This window comes from Aspergillus karnatakaensis (assembly GCF_047715665.1).
Source record: "Aspergillus karnatakaensis strain CBS 102800 unplaced genomic scaffold BJY04scaffold_10, whole genome shotgun sequence".
In the NCBI taxonomy this organism is placed as follows: Eukaryota; Fungi; Ascomycota; class Eurotiomycetes; order Eurotiales; family Aspergillaceae; genus Aspergillus; species Aspergillus karnatakaensis.
The window spans coordinates 329,785-344,431 of record NW_027395722.1 but is presented as its reverse complement, the minus strand read 5'-3'; the positions used below and the strand labels follow the sequence as shown (position 1 = coordinate 344,431).

General features: G+C 50.3%; 6 protein-coding genes across 6 annotated transcripts; 3 read left to right on the top strand and 3 right to left on the bottom strand.

Annotated features, from left to right (window-relative positions):
• Positions 1–105: 105 nt before the first annotated feature.
• BJY04DRAFT_8726 (presequence translocated-associated motor subunit PAM17) lies at positions 106–1,216 on the top strand. The gene is made up of 2 exons (XM_073721215.1): positions 106–733; positions 790–1,216. Exons 1-2 carry the CDS (start codon positions 167–169, stop codon positions 964–966), a joined length of 744 nt encoding a protein of 247 aa, XP_073574256.1. The 5' UTR covers positions 106–166; the 3' UTR covers positions 967–1,216.
• Positions 1,217–1,241: 25 nt separating this feature from the next.
• BJY04DRAFT_215406 (enoyl-CoA hydratase/isomerase family protein) lies at positions 1,242–2,377 on the bottom strand (the record flags this gene model as incomplete). The annotated part of the gene is made up of 4 exons (XM_073715466.1): positions 1,242–1,389; positions 1,471–1,827; positions 1,882–1,992; positions 2,058–2,377. The coding sequence occupies 4 exons, from the start codon at positions 2,375–2,377 to the stop codon at positions 1,242–1,244; spliced, it is 936 nt and encodes a 311-aa protein (XP_073574255.1).
• A 313-nt stretch (positions 2,378–2,690) lies between these two features.
• Positions 2,691–4,585, bottom strand: BJY04DRAFT_182515 (MetAP 2-2). The gene is made up of 6 exons (XM_073710342.1): positions 4,498–4,585; positions 3,684–4,444; positions 3,372–3,635; positions 3,160–3,324; positions 3,022–3,108; positions 2,691–2,965 (listed from the first exon to the last, which is right to left on the bottom strand). Exons 1-6 carry the CDS (start codon positions 4,538–4,540, stop codon positions 2,909–2,911), a joined length of 1,377 nt encoding a protein of 458 aa, XP_073574254.1. The 5' UTR covers positions 4,541–4,585; the 3' UTR covers positions 2,691–2,908.
• Positions 4,586–5,507: 922 nt separating this feature from the next.
• Positions 5,508–7,182, top strand: BJY04DRAFT_8586 (uncharacterized protein). The gene has a single exon (XM_073721200.1). The coding sequence runs from the start codon at positions 5,637–5,639 to the stop codon at positions 6,894–6,896; it is 1,260 nt and encodes a 419-aa protein (XP_073574253.1). The 5' UTR covers positions 5,508–5,636; the 3' UTR covers positions 6,897–7,182.
• Positions 7,183–8,022: 840 nt separating this feature from the next.
• On the top strand, positions 8,023–8,582 carry BJY04DRAFT_215403 (DUF3602 domain-containing protein; the record flags this gene model as incomplete). The annotated part of the gene is made up of 3 exons (XM_073715465.1): positions 8,023–8,059; positions 8,157–8,366; positions 8,440–8,582. 3 exons carry the CDS (start codon positions 8,023–8,025, stop codon positions 8,580–8,582), a joined length of 390 nt encoding a protein of 129 aa, XP_073574252.1.
• A 978-nt stretch (positions 8,583–9,560) lies between these two features.
• Positions 9,561–11,311, bottom strand: BJY04DRAFT_8435 (uncharacterized protein). Its single transcript, XM_073721171.1, has 2 exons — positions 11,085–11,311; positions 9,561–10,851 (listed from the first exon to the last, which is right to left on the bottom strand). Exons 1-2 carry the CDS (start codon positions 11,154–11,156, stop codon positions 9,721–9,723), a joined length of 1,203 nt encoding a protein of 400 aa, XP_073574251.1. The 5' UTR covers positions 11,157–11,311; the 3' UTR covers positions 9,561–9,720.
• Positions 11,312–14,647: the final 3,336 nt, after the last annotated feature.

Below are 14,647 nucleotides of genomic sequence, written 5' to 3'. Positions count from 1 at the left end.
TAGTAGTCGTCGTCGTCGTCGTCAAAACCATTACATGCGCTGACATAATCCGCCAAGCCCGATCTCAAGAACTCGAGGCCACTGACGAAAGTCTCACAACAGGCCGATCACCAAGTTCTTCAGGATCCAAGTACGAGCTCAATATCTTACCTTCTCAACCTCCAAAATGCATACGACTCTCATCAGCAACCCAGTACGCTGCGCTGCGCTTTGTACCCGCCTACCCTTCACAACGCTCAACCCAATTGCCCTCCAATCTTCCGTCGGCCCCTACCAAGCTCTTGCTCTCAAGACCCAAACACGCCCATCCAGCACATCTACAGCACAACTGCTTAAAGCTTCCTCCACACTCCAGGTGTCATCTCGGCCGCAAGCCGCAGTTGCCCCGACATGTATCGCGCAGTCTACCGCCACTCGCAACAACTCCACCACTGCCCGCGAGGAAGCCGCGAAGTTGGACTGGAACTCGTTCTTTAAGCTCCGTGCTTCTCGTCGTCGATACACACTTGCCTCATCAATTGCAAGCTCGGGTGTTAGTACCGTGGTTGGCGTACAGGTCCTTTCAAGCCAAAACCTCGAGAACCTCGGTGCGCAAGTTATGGGCTTGGATCCTTTTGTTGTCCTTGGCATGGCTACGGCGGCATGTGGTGCGGTTGGCTGGCTTGTTGGACCGTTTTTGGGTAATGCAATCTGGAGTATTGTGCATGGGAAATACAAGACGGCTGTTGCTGTGGTGAGTTTAGCCATTCTGGCGGTTGGGGGGTAAAATCTAACAATATCCAATTACAGAAAGAGAAAGAGTTCTTCGACAGGATCAAGCGGTACCGGGTAGACCCTTCGTCCAACTCCATCGCGAACCCCGTTCCCGATTACTACGGCGAGAAGATTGGCAGCGTTCAGGGTTATCGGCAATGGCTGAAGGACCAGCGGGCTTACAACCGCAAGAGGCGCAACTTTATTGCTTAAAAAGGGCCACTCATTACATATAACATTGACTCCTCTATACTGTCCCGCATTGAGCATCGCCAGCTGTCGCTTGGGTTTCTTTTTATTTGGGGTATATTCCTCCTGTATCACTATCTTCACTACACACCTTCGAGGTTCTTGAGCGTTCATAATGAATATTTTGACAAAACAGGCTTTCATATTTTCTGTCACCTCATAGGCGAAACCCCATATACCAGCTATATTCGAATACAACGCACCTCTTCGAGTAGCAACGGACCCTCATTCAGCCAAAACTACAACTTAGATCCCTTGATCCCACTCGGAGGATCAATATTTACAGCCGACCACCAAGGATAACTTGCAGGCTGATTTTTGTCCACATCCCCTGTGAAGTTCGGCTTTCTCTTTGCAAAGAACGCCGCAACACCCTCTTTCTGGTCTCTACAAGCACAGGCAATCAGCATCACTTTTCAACTTCTCTCAACCAGACTCAGCCCCAAACATAAAGCTGGAAACACTTACGGCGAAATGAACCGATGATAGATAACCTCCGACTCCAACAAATGCGCCTCCTCCGCACTCTCCGGCCCCCGCCACATCAACTCCCGATTCAGCGCCGCCGCTTGACTACTCACATTATCCGCAATCTCCGAAGCAAGTGCCAATGCCCGCGGAAGAACCTGACTCTGCTCAGGCATTGTCTCTGCAAAGAGGCCGCCGAAGTGCGGGGATGTGGAGGGGTAGACGGCGCCCGTCGAGACCAGATAGTTTGCGCGCGAGTGCCCGATCAGGCGGGGGAGGAAGTACGAGGAGCATGATTCCATTGTTATGCCACGGCGGGCGAAGACGAATCCGTATTTGCTTGTTTCGTGAGCGATTCTAGTAGAGCGGGTTTAGTTTGGGGTGTAGTGTGAGGCACTTGATAATTTGTACCTGATTGCCGCTGGAAGGACCATGGTCATTCCAACGCCCACGGCGGAGCCCTGCATAGCGGCGATAGTGGGCTTTCGGCATTTGTGAATTGCGAGAGCTACTCGGCCGCCGCTGTGGTGCACAGATTCTAGTCAGTCTAATCCATTGCGCTTTTGTTCTCGTGGAGAACTACAAACCTATCCCTATGATCCTTCGACCTTTCCTCCAACGCATGAAAGCCAATTTCCAGATCTGCGCCAGCGCAGAACGTGTTCCCAGCACCCGTCAACACAATCACCTTGACGCGCTCATCGCGATCGAAGAGGCTGAACACCTTCTCCAAATCCTCGGACATGGGCATCGTAAAGGCATTGCGCTTTTCGGGGCGGTTAAGCGTGACGATGACCACAGGTGTTGCAGTTGCGGAGCCCACGGGGTAGTGTGAGACTTTGATGTGTTGAGTCGGGAGAGCTTCGTAGGAGGGAGGGATTGAGAGGGGTGGTGGTGTGAAGTACATCTTGATGGTTGTGTGCTTCGCTCGATAGGGTGTGGAAAGGGGTGCAAAAGCTGTTTCGATGTCTGAACTGGTGCTAGAAACTTGAGCAGGAGGACTCTGTGCCACCCCTCTTTTCTTCAGGTCTCGGCTTCATCTTGCACAGCCGTCGGCTACGAGGTGGTGCAGCTCCTTTGAAGATTAGAAGTTCGAGGCCAGCGGCAAGGGACCTCGGTTTAACCGGTTAATGTGGGGTGCTATTTTTACCCCGCAAATTGGGGAAGCTCCTCAGTCCTTTCAAATGACACCAGTGGACTTGCGATTTTTACTCTTGATTTGGTTCATACGGCGATTGGCATACAAGAGCTCGATTTTACTGATGCTCAGACATAAGTAATGATAAAAAGATGTTCATTATGTATATTATTCTGTGAACTAAACTGAAGGAGTGAATATAGTTGGTCGGTATTCAAAATATGACGCAACAATCAGAAGAGTACGTGTTGAACTACTCGGTGTGAAAACGTTGAGGAAGCCTCTATTATTCAAGCAGGCTTAGTAGTCGTCTCCGCGACTGATAACTTCCTTGTTGTTCTCACGCAACAGTACAGTCTATTGAGATTAGCCCATGTCCCGAAAGCGAACAGATGAATGGGGAGGTAACATACATGTTCGAACTGCGCTGAGTACGAGCCTTTGATGTCGATTAGAGGGGGATAGACGTCAACGACTCCGTGCTGAACAAGACTGTTCATCTATGAATGAGTTAGATTATTTAACTCGTACATTGGAATCTGACAACTTACCCCAGCCAGATACCGCTCCAGGCCAAGACGGTCGAGGTAGCGGCGACAGAAAACAATGGTTCCAAAGTTTTCATTGATCGTTTTCCACACATTCCTGGCAGAGGCTAAAGGCAATGATACATGCGAGGGTGCATCGTAGGACTTTCCATATCCATATACACCGACCTAGAAACGTAAGTTTGTGAATGCAGTGAACAGCAGATTAAACATACATCATCATGTATAGCACCTCGGCCGGTGCTTCCGAAGGTTTCGATGGCAAAGACTTCTCCTTCTTCCATCTTCGTCTGATCCGAGTTCTTGACAAAGGGTATCGATTTGCCGCCATGGATACGGTACTGTTTGATGTCGTGGCCAGTGATGTTACGCACTGCCTTCACAGGGAACGTTTTGCCCCCAATCTCAACTTCGTAGCTCTCCATGGCCTCCTGGATGGCGGCACTGACATCACTAATGCGAACATCAATCCCCGCAGTCTAGTGCTGTTAGCAGGGCTCAGGTAACTCTTCAACCAGCGATCTTACCCTCAAACCAGTGTTGGTGGCATCCTTGACTGCGGCCAACAGATTGTCATAAATGGGGTCAAAGCTCATGGTAAATGCACTATCGACAATCCACCCATTGATATGAACGCCAAAATCGACCTTCATCACATCCTTTTGCTGCAAAATGATCTCTTTCTGTCCAGGATTGGGTGTATAATGCGCCACACAATTGTTCAGAGATAGGCCTGTCGGAAAACCCATTCCAGACTTGAGGCTGTCGCCAGGATCAAGTCCAGCATTGCCCAAAAGCGCCCGCACACCGTCTTCGATGTCCACGGCGATCTCGGTGAGCCCCTGGCCAGGTTTGACATTCTCCTGTGTCCATTTTCTGACCTGGCGGTGAATCTCTGCGGCCTTCCGGTAATTATCCAAGAACGAGTCATCTTCAAGATGACGGCGTGACATGAAGCGCAACTCCTTGGCCGTGGTTCGCGAAGTGTTCTCATTAGGCTGGTATTCCAGAATTTCGCCGACCGGGTATTTGCCCTGCGGGAAAAGCTGAGAGAGCGGCACTCTCGGGGGAGAAGACTGCTTTGCGGTCTTCTTCTTGCTCTTCTTCTTCGGCTTCTTTTTCTTCTTCTGAGTGTTTCCGTTCGTGGTTTCGGTCGTTAACGGGGTCGAATTCGCTTCATCATCATCGCCGTCGTCGCTGTCACCAATCGTACCGTCGCCGTCCGTAGCGAGATGCACGCCTCGTGGCATTCCACCGGTGCGATTCTCGACTGGCCCATTGGCGTGTTCTATGGCGGAGTTAGCAAAGGACAGACGATGAGGTAGAATGGAATCCGGCTACCTTGGCCATGACCGCCGTCTGTTTCGGGAGACTTCGAGCCCATAATGACATGAGTAGGCTACAAAGGATTGCTATTGTGATCTGAACGTTTGTTGGAGAGTAAGCAGGTCCACCAGGCAGTAGGGAGATATTTAATTCTCCCCTCTGAGGCACGTGACGTGGCTGCACCCCGCAGCATGTTTTAATTCACAGCATATGCAAGACTGGCCCGAACGAGAATTGTTTCAATATCTAAGTATCAGGTCTTCTCTATGGGCAGATTAAAGTGCTATATCTTATGTACCTGAAGATTGGTCCACGAGTCTAACCTGCTCTCTGAACCAAGATTTTCTAATTACTCCGAGTATATATCAGCCGATGCACGCGGAGAAAGCTTCTGGTGGTTCTATTCAAGCTAAGCCATGAAGGTCTTTGCTTGTAATTTGTCGCATTCCAAGCTAATAATTGGGGCTTACTTGATCGGCAGAACGGCGTCTTGACGTTATTATGATGAACACGATTATATCTTGCTCAGCTCTTCTGGCTTGGCCAGTGGCTACGGCGAGGTGAGACCTGAGCACTGAGCAGGGCTGAGCCTCCATCCGGTGGCAGCTGTGGGGCAGCTCGAGGACAATTAATCCTTCCTTTGGGGGCCAAGAACGTGGCTTCTCCAGAGAGAACCATGAGAGATCCGAAAGGCCCCTGAATGTGTGAAGAGGAGGCTATTGAGCACATGGTTCCCTTCAGGCTTCAGGACTGGAAAGATGCTAAATTGAGTATGCTAAGGCTGACACATAGAAGACAAAGCAAACGAACCCCACAGTATAATCAGCTTGAGCCTTGACCCTGACAATAATGAGATTGTGGATTTTGATGGACACCCTGAAACTGGGTCTCAAACGACACCGGCCGCAGCCAATCATGGCCCAGAGCTAGCGGAACCCTCTGAATTTGCAGGCTGTAAACCTGCCGGGCACTTGGGAGATGAACTAGCGACGAGCCAAGATTAGTGGACTTGTCACAACTGGGAGGATGGTCAGAGTCAATCTTCAAATAGACACGGGGTTCCGAGGCTGTCTTATTTTCCCTTTTTCTCATCTTCTCTCTGCTTGCAGTCCTCGTGTGGTGATTTCGCCCACTCCCAAAATGCTCACAGCCAAATGATTCACTTCACCAGGAAGCAGAGGCTCTTCCTCGTCTCCTTCGCCATCTTCTACTTCTTCCTCTTCATCCTCTATCGATACCGCTCCGCTCGTGACCCCGGTTCCTATTTCTTTCAGCCGGAGGAAGGGTATCGGCCAAACTATAGCCTTCGCAGAATCGACGAGTCGTTGGAGTACCTCCGTCCGTATAATCAGTCGTTCAATGACCCCGCGCATCCTACGAGAAATTTTACCGATGCCTCTGAACATGCCTCGATTTGCGTCGGAATCGTCACCGTGAAGCGTCCTATCCAGCAGAATATCGACACGACAGTCGCCTCTATCCTAGATAATCTCTCCGAACAAGAACGTTCCACCATCTCCGTCCACGTTCTCTTTGCATTAACATCGCCTGCTGATCATCCGGATTACAGTCAACCCTGGCTGACCAATGTCGTCGATCGCGTCCTCACCTACGAACAGCTAGACGGTCCTGTCGGAACCCTACATCGCCTGGAAGAAAATAAGGACGTAAAACGGAAATCTATAATTGATTACTACCTCTCTCTCAAGTCCTGCTACGACGATAGCCAAGCGCAATGGATAATGATGTTGGAAGACGACGTCGTTGCACAGCGCCAGTGGTACAACCGCACGATGCTGAGCCTCGAGACGATTAAATCGTGGCATAGCACCGGCGAAATTAGAGATTGGATATACGTCCGCCTCTTCTACACCGAGAAATTCTTGGGATGGAACTCCGAAGAATGGCCGGTCTACGCTGCCTGGAGCATCGGTATCATCACCATGGTTGCCGTTACGGGCGTTATGGGCCGACGATCGGTGCGGCCGATGCAGGGCGTCCTCACCAATTCATTTATATTCGTCGTGTGCACTGTGTGCGTACCACTTCTCATCGTCTTCTACTTCCTCGCCGGCCGAGTCACGATGCTGCCCATGAGACCGGGGGTTCACTTGATGAACAGTCATGGGTGTTGCTCTCAGGCGCTTATCTTTCCCCGTGAGGGCGTTCCCCCACTTCTTGATTATATGTACAAAGCGCGCTTTGAACATCCATACGCCGTGGATAGCGTGATAGAGCGCATGGCGGATGCGCATGGCCTAGACCGTTTGGCAATAGTCCCCTCTCAAATGCAGCATGTTGGGGCTGCCTCATACAAGGAAAATAGAGACCGATATGATCTCCAAGGCCCGCACCATGTACAAGGAGCACATGGTGTATGGAGTATGGGGTTTGAAAATGCTTTTGAAGAGTGATACCCAGGATCCTGATGCAAGCGCGACATCTTTGTTGGATAAAATGTATATAAGCAATCAAAGAAGTGTACTTTTTCTACAAAACCCTTGTCCATACCCCAGACTCTGTACTTACGTACCCTTAGTCTGTGTAACCTCACACTTTCTTTTCTCATCACCACCGCTCGCATGTACACTCAGGCTCTCAGGAGTCTTCGTATCGAAAAGCTGCAGGAATTACTAGAATGTTTGTTTACTTCCATCAGCAGATATTTGTTTCTACTACAAGCTCTAAAATTTGACAACAGACTACCTTCCTTCTCTCATCGACTTGACTACGTACCGTCAACAGCCACTCTCGCCATTACTTGGTGTACTTCGCGTGCCGCGAGGTCATCTGCCAACAGCCCAGGGGCCAGCGCGCCCCAACTCAGCCCAGCACAAATAAATCAGCCGAGGGACCACTGGGGCCCTGAAGATCAGCTGCCCAGACCGACACGAGTCGCGCCCCATAGATCGGTTCATTTATCCAGAATCCAAACGCGCTACATCGCGGGGTAGATAGGTATGCCAGCATTGTACGAGCAATAAGTCATGGACCATCATGATGGATGGTGGGCAGCCGACGCTCAAGACTGCGATCACAGGCTCCTCCACGGCCCTAGACAGAAGATCGTGGAACCTCGAAAACAATCTATTGGAGTAAGACCAGAAAAGCTGCGCGCAACCCAAGAATCTTGGATTGAATCATAGTGTAGCGGGCTGATGGAGCACTCGTTCTTGGCCGGGAGTCATGCTCGATTTCAATTTTTTTTTTTTTTTGCGGCCGCTTGCGATCGGATCCTCGGTCGCCACTGCTTTCTCTTTTCCCCTTAGCAGAGCATCACATCATCGATTGCGGTGGGTTTGGTAGATTAACTTAGCTTGGGGTCCCTTTTGTTGACAGCCTCGTCTTTTTTTTTTCTGGCACCATCTTCTCCGAATTCTCTGAAGCTGCTCGGTCGTGTTGCACATTGACAGTCGTTCATCTCAATCCCACTTCCACCTCTCCCTCCGTCCGCAAACCTCCAGCTCCTGATCTCAGCTTCTCCCGCTCGCGGACACCCGCATCGTCGCATACCCCACACAGCACACAACCACCATCGCGATGTCCAGAAATATCTCCCACGGCCGCGGCGGCGCTGGTACGTCTTGTTCCCTTCAGTTCAGTCTTTCCACCCTATGCACCGTCCAAAGCAGTAATTAATAAAGACCAAACTAACCCTTACCCAACCACCTCAGGCAACATCTACTCCAGCGAAACCAAGCAAACAACCCCGCAGGACCTAGTCACCCCCACCATCAAACAAGAAGTCTACACAACCGGTCGCGGCGGCTCGGGAAACATGGTGCACAACGATCCTAACCACCCGGAGCTCGCGCGCGAGAGTCAAGATGTCGAGGCGCCCCCTATGCGTGTACAGGAGACGCAGCCGCATCATACTGGCCGCGGTATGTCTCCTGTCTTGTTCTTAAGCTCGATCTCGTTCTCTCAATTCGGTGCGCTAACACGATCTTGCGTCAGGCGGCGCCGCGAATGCATACTTCCCTACACCGGAAGAAGAGAAGAAAGCCCGCGAAGAGGACGAGCAGTTGCGTCGGACTGTGACTTCGAAGTCTACCCCACCCGGGCGGGACATCGAGGAGGGAAATAATGCGAGGGCATAGCTGGTGAAGCGTGGCAGGTCCTCGCTGTCGAGCAGAAGGCTTCGAGATGATGAATTGCACCGTTTGAGTGACTTATACCATTTTGCTTTTGTTTGCTCCTGCTCTCTCGTCTTTTAGGTGGTCTGAGTCCGTCTCTTGCTGTCGCTTTTTCTCGTACCTATACATTGTCTAATTAGTCAGTACACCTTACCTTATACGAGGTCTGCCTTAAGGCCCTCTTAATGCATCCGCTCTTCTTGATTCTTGAAGGTTGTTTTCTTTTTCAGACTGGATGATGGTGAGATGTCTGTCTCAGGTCGCATTTCAGAAACATCAACAACCATGAAAGGAAAACTCGATTCCCGACCTGCAGATATCGATGCATGTGGGATGGGATGATCTAGAGTCAAGATTTTTTGGAGTTTAAATCATCTTGCCTGCAAGTTCAAGGACACTAACGTGATGCGGTTGGCCGGTGATACCTCCAATAAGACGGCGCGGGCTTATCAAGCGGGCGTGATGCCAGATACCAACTTACATATATGTACTTTTGCTACGCTGTTTTAGGGAAAGGCCGTAATTTCTTTTCTCTCACAGATTGGTAATTTGTATTGTTTCTTGTTCATGGTGATAGACGTGCTCGGATCTTAAGCACGGCGGGATATGATTGGATTCAAGATCTCCCTGACTATGTACATTGTGATGTGCTGTGCATGTGCATGTGCATACCTGATGTGCTGACTGTAGGCAGCGCAGTGACACTGACAGATATGGGTGGCGTAGGGCCAGGCCCAATTCTAAGTATGGTGAGTTGTCACTCAGTGGTATTTTCTCTGACATCTTGACCTGAACTGGCAGTCGAGAATGCTGGTTCCAGTGCAGAGATGGGGTTTCCTGTGTCTGTTTGGATATACCGCTCGGCTTGCGTATGGCCGGTATGCCCCGTTGTGGCCATGCGTCCAAAGCAGCGAAACTTGTTTGTCGTTCGAGGTCGCAATTCAGGAATCACGCGGTCCGATAGAGTTGGGGTATGAGCCCGCATTAGAGGACCCGAATTTGATAATCGGTAAATTTTTAGTCGCCGAACTCGAATAGCCTGGCGAAGACCATTTCAATAAATATATTCCCGACGGGATGATAAATATCGATTTTGGCGCTCTCACACCGGAGGAATATAGTAACCTGTCGCATCGAGAACCCAAGTGATAGAATTCCTCCACTTTGAGTCCAAGTGTTGACCGATTTCTCGGACTAACCTGAGTCCCCATTCGCCCATCCACCAGTGGCGCCTCAGGAAATGTATGATCACCGCGTAATGCGCAAGAATGACCAAGGCAAAAGGTTCACGCTGTCGATAAAGCTCCATGTATTCTGACGGCACCTGAAATATCCACTGAAATGCAACGATCATGGTTTCGCCACCCCTTGCTACCTTGTCCAAGGAGTATCCTAGATGTTTGATGGTGGCGTCATAGAGCTCTTTGTCGTGGTGAGGATCCTGGCGGGCCAGGTGAGCATTCATCTGAACGAGGGACATGATGGCTAATCGAGAGGTATCAGGCATCTTCGGCTGGGCCTTGTCGTACTGGAGCAATGGTTTGAGTTCCCCATCTCCAACCCAGTCAGTGGTGCTGGCTAATACGTCAACCGACTCTCGAGTCGCTAGAAAGACCTGGTACAGTTCGTCCAAAGGACTCCGGCCTGGAGTTGCGCCAATAATCTCCGGGAGAGCAAAGGAGAATATCATCATAATGTTGGATAGGGTAAAGGCCGCATTGCAATGGGACGGTTTCAGTTTCCCTGCTAGTCTGGACAGACCGATCACTGCCTGGTGTTGATGTGCTTTGGACGCCCGAATATAATGGTCTTTGGTACTATTCTTGTTGGTGACTGCCAGGTGGAGGGCAGAGAGGGCGAGGATTCCATGCATCAGAAATGGATGGCGCATGGCTTCCCGGGGCACGACGGCTTGCCATATACATTCCACAGCACTGTTGCGGGAGACCGAACGGTATGTTGTTGTGCACCACTGCATCATCAATTCGAGATCCTCAATATTCAGCTCCTTGGACGGAGAACCAGAGACGGAGGGATCCATGAGATCTTGATACTGGGTTATCAAGGCAGGTTCGACCACGGACGGCGAAGCTTTAGCTGTAGCTGGGGCAGAAGGTGTAGATGAACGAGACTTGATCCGTGACCAGGCCAACGGGGCGGAGGCAGATGGTAAGTACTCGCATATTATGTTGCGACTCAGACATGCGGCACATTGAGGGTTTTCTTTTCCGCACTGCGCCAGGCATCAATTAGCACATGCATCAGCAGAAACATCCTTGCCTAGGGTCGGACCAAAGCTTCGGAGACGCGAATTGAGTGGTGTGGTGTGCTGCGGTGGTGGAGCCTAGAAGGAAAGAGAAGGGGCCCGACAAGATCATGGGAGACAGAGTCATGGCGCGGTTGGGAAGAATAGGTCTTGGATGAGGATAGAGAGAAACAAAGCGCTTAAAACAACTGGGTACTAACCTTGATTCGCCGGCCTCTGCACTCCAAGCAGCCATGCCGAGCACTGGCCTTGTAGGTCCGTCGGGATGGCATCCCTGGAGAATCTTCAATCAAGGCAGTCGCAATTGACTAATAGACAGTCTCTTCTCATCAACAACAATTCTCGTATGATGAGGCTCCAACAATGACATCTTATGACTGTCGTCCAGTAAACGGTGATCCGGTTCAGCAACGACGGCTTTTCCCGCGTTGAATGCAGAGGGAGTCCAGATGGGCTGGTATTTAATTTATTTGACTTCCGTCCGCCCTGGCCAGAGTGGACAACAGAGTGTGGACACCAAACAGAGGCGCCAGAAGAGAGAAAGATCAGTGCTGCTGTGGGGCGGGCGCGCTCATCACTCTGCCCACTGTCCAGAAATTGTTGTTTTCCAGAGTAGTTAAAGGAGTAGCCGCCGCCGAACATCATGACAAAATCAGTAAAAGACCGTGCTGAATCAGGAGAGATGCACATGCAGTATGCACTTTGAGAATCCCCACGGCTGAACTTGTCAAACCAGCGAGTGATTGGCATGAATTATTCGGGGGGAGGAATCGATGGTCTGCCTGGCGCCGTCCGGATAGGGAAAATGGTTGGCACTAGTTAGGCGCTGCTGCTGTCAGGACCTCCAAGACTTTCAGCACAGATCAACAGGCCGTCGCAGTCCACACTCGGGATATTTTCTGACCAAAGAACATCCAATCGATAGAGAGTGTTAGCGAGGTCCACAGGAATATTTTGAAGGGCCTGGCGGTGGTCGAGGCGATCAGCACCCCTGAGGGAGCTTGTCACGAATCGCGCGGAATCAGGAGTTACTGACTGGCGCTGACTTGGCCTCGTCATTCCCTTTTGGGATCAACGCATGCTTGGGGCTCCATTTGGTCCCCATTTCGTCTCCAGAAATCTTCCAACTTAAAATTTCTCAGAAATCATCCGCCGACACGCTTTGCCTATCAAGGATATGGCCGAGGCTTCTCCGAGCTGTCCTTTTACTGTTTTGGGAGATAAGGTCGGCTTGGCCTCTTTCTACCTCCCCACCTTCTGCTCCACCGACCGTTGTACCTAACCTTACCGCCATCCATCCATCTCCTCGCGCGCCATCTCGGCTCAACACCCAGATCGTGCTGATGGCGAACTGTCCTTGCAATTGGTTACAAGCCGCAGCTGGTCTACCGGTATGTCCCAGCGGCTCTAGCCTGGAATAACACCTCGTCTTCGTAAACCAGTCTAGTCCGTATAGAAGTTAATTGTACCAAAGGCTTTGTTAGCAGGGCGCTTGATCGAGAGATAATGCTTGGAGTGTCCGGAATTTGTGAGTATACTTGTTCACATTGCTCTATATCTATATTTCCATGGTTGACCGAGGCTGTCAGATCTGCTATTTTCAACCACCCCATGACTCCCAGCTTACCCTGCGTGCATGCACTTCTCAGCTCTCACTGTTCGGCCGTAATACACCTCCATTTCATGCATGCACGGTCGATAGTCAAAGAGCGCCGAAAGTGCATAGTTACTTTATACAGCCAGATGTCCCAAGGAGGGAAATGCAGCCGCCGTGAACCGCCCGCGATGCCAATCCTGATGCAGGAATTTATCATTCGACGGCAGAATTTCCCCGAAGCATGATGCTTGTACCATCTATTGCCATAGGGTCGAAGATCCCTCCAGGTGTACCGCTGCGAAGTACAACAGGCATCGTCGGTCTCCCAATGGCATGTCTTCTACGTCCAACATGAGCACATGCTCACTATTTTAAAAGCAAATTACATCTTCATGTCCGGGCTCTTTACCAACTCAGCGTCATGCGACCTGCTAATCAGGTATCAAGATACTGGCATCGCTTTGTTGGGACTCAGACCGGCTAGAAACTTAGCCAAAGAGGTGGCGATACGCGTCATGAACCATTTGAGACATGGACATGTGATGGGTAAGCACTGCCCAGCATCACCCTCAGGGTCAGGCTTGAATGTATGAACTTCGGCGTCTTGATTCATTGACTATTATTCGTAGCCAGTTACTTCGCGGTTTTTCAAAATCTATTCCCTTTTTGACCAAGATCTGTCTATGTCGACCTCGTTTCCGTGCTAATTTGGTCATTAAAGCAATGATGCGTTCAGGCTCCGAAGCATCAACCTATGCGGTGAGTTAGATAAAGGGGAAAAGCCTCAACATCGAAACAGAGTTGAGAAATCCCTGCTCAATCTACAGATTGAACCATCAATTTGGACAATCGTGCGCTTAGTACTATCAACGTTAAGGTTGATGTGCGACCTCTATCCGTTTATAGTTCGGCTACTTAGGCCTTATGCTTATATCTAAATGGTCCATAGCGATGTCCAGTCAAATTTTCTATTTCTGCTCGGTTCGAATCCCACCTTTATCGATATCAAGGCCGTTTCTTGAAGATCAATCCAGCCTCGAGGGTGGTATCGTGCCAGTGTCGGGACTTCCCGTCAATAACTTCCCTAGATTTTCAGCCTGAGTTCTTCATCACAAAATGTGAGACTGTGATATTTTGACTTTACGGCGCATGATCTGCCAGCTCATCATCCCGGGGTTGCGTGTGCGGTGTGCCGTTGCATCACAGGGCAAAGAGCCAGACTGGTCACCAAGCACAAATACATGGAATACCTAGTTAAGCAGTTTGCCATCATACCTCGCTTGACAAACATCCTGCTCGACACTTACAGCCAGAACTTCCCTTACTCTCTTAATCTTTACATATCCCAGGCCGCAATCTTCGAACCCGTTTTCCAATGATCTACAATGCATCCGGCGACCATCTGTCAACTAGTTTAGTTGATAGATCATCGCCGCGCCAGACTCGGACATGAAGGAAGGGCTCCTCATCCTCCGCTGAATTGAACTCAATTTCCTCACCCTGTTTTCCCCCGACGGTGGGCACCTCTGAACTTGATTATCACCGCTGGTGACTGACGATCTAGGAAGTCGAAATATCTTGATGATCGACAATCTAATTGCCGCAAAGGAACGCCTATTTGTACTACCGCGTCAAAGGCGTCCGGATCGGGGAAATCAAGGAAGATGGCGTTCACTAGTGCAGATCACTCACGGAGCATTGGACCCTTTGGGAGGAACTGCAGTTCCTGTCATTTGCATTGATCGACAGGGCTTGTCGCTCGCTTCCTCTTTATCTGCCTGAGGAAGTTGCGCTCAGGAGCTCGCACTCACAATGGCATCGGTCTAGCTGCTTCCGAGTCTCCGTACGGGATACTTTAAGGCCTCCGGATGTCCGGCTAATTTTGAGCCGATGACAGCTTGTGAGTTGTGAGTCTTGCCTGAGTTAAGATGATGTCGTGGGACTTCTCCGTAGTGGCCAAACCCTCTGCGGTTACGACATACCGGCAAAAAGATATTTACCATAGCTCTGTTAGCTACTTATTGGGTCCTTCATGGATGCGTGAAGTCTCTTGGTCAGTGAATAAGTAGCATGGTAAACTTGCCTAAAACTAAACATTCTGTTGATTGAGATATATATTGTGGAGACTGGAAGCGGCCTCCGTGCCTTGCTAAAGACATTCATAAT

Excerpts from the sequence above, each read along its gene's own strand:
- BJY04DRAFT_8435 (XM_073721171.1), bottom strand. The coding sequence starts at position 11,156 with ATGCCATCCCGACGGACCTACAAGGCCAGTGCTCGGCATGGCTGCTTG. Across the intron at positions 10,852-11,084 it reads GCAGAGGCCGGCGAATCAAG|TGCGGAAAAGAAAACCCTCA; the intron begins GTTAGTACCCAG and ends TGCCTGGCGCAG.
- BJY04DRAFT_8586 (XM_073721200.1), top strand. The coding sequence starts at position 5,637 with ATGATTCACTTCACCAGGAAGCAGAGGCTCTTCCTCGTCTCCTTCGCC.
- BJY04DRAFT_182515 (XM_073710342.1), bottom strand. The coding sequence starts at position 4,540 with ATGGGCTCGAAGTCTCCCGAAACAGACGGCGGTCATGGCCAAG. Across the intron at positions 3,636-3,683 it reads CCACCAACACTGGTTTGAGG|ACTGCGGGGATTGATGTTCG; the intron begins GTAAGATCGCTG and ends TAACAGCACTAG. Across the intron at positions 3,109-3,159 it reads TGGAGCGGTATCTGGCTGGG|ATGAACAGTCTTGTTCAGCA; the intron begins GTAAGTTGTCAG and ends ACTCATTCATAG.
- BJY04DRAFT_8726 (XM_073721215.1), top strand. The coding sequence starts at position 167 with ATGCATACGACTCTCATCAGCAACCCAGTACGCTGCGCTGCGCTTTGT. Across the intron at positions 734-789 it reads ACAAGACGGCTGTTGCTGTG|AAAGAGAAAGAGTTCTTCGA; the intron begins GTGAGTTTAGCC and ends ATCCAATTACAG.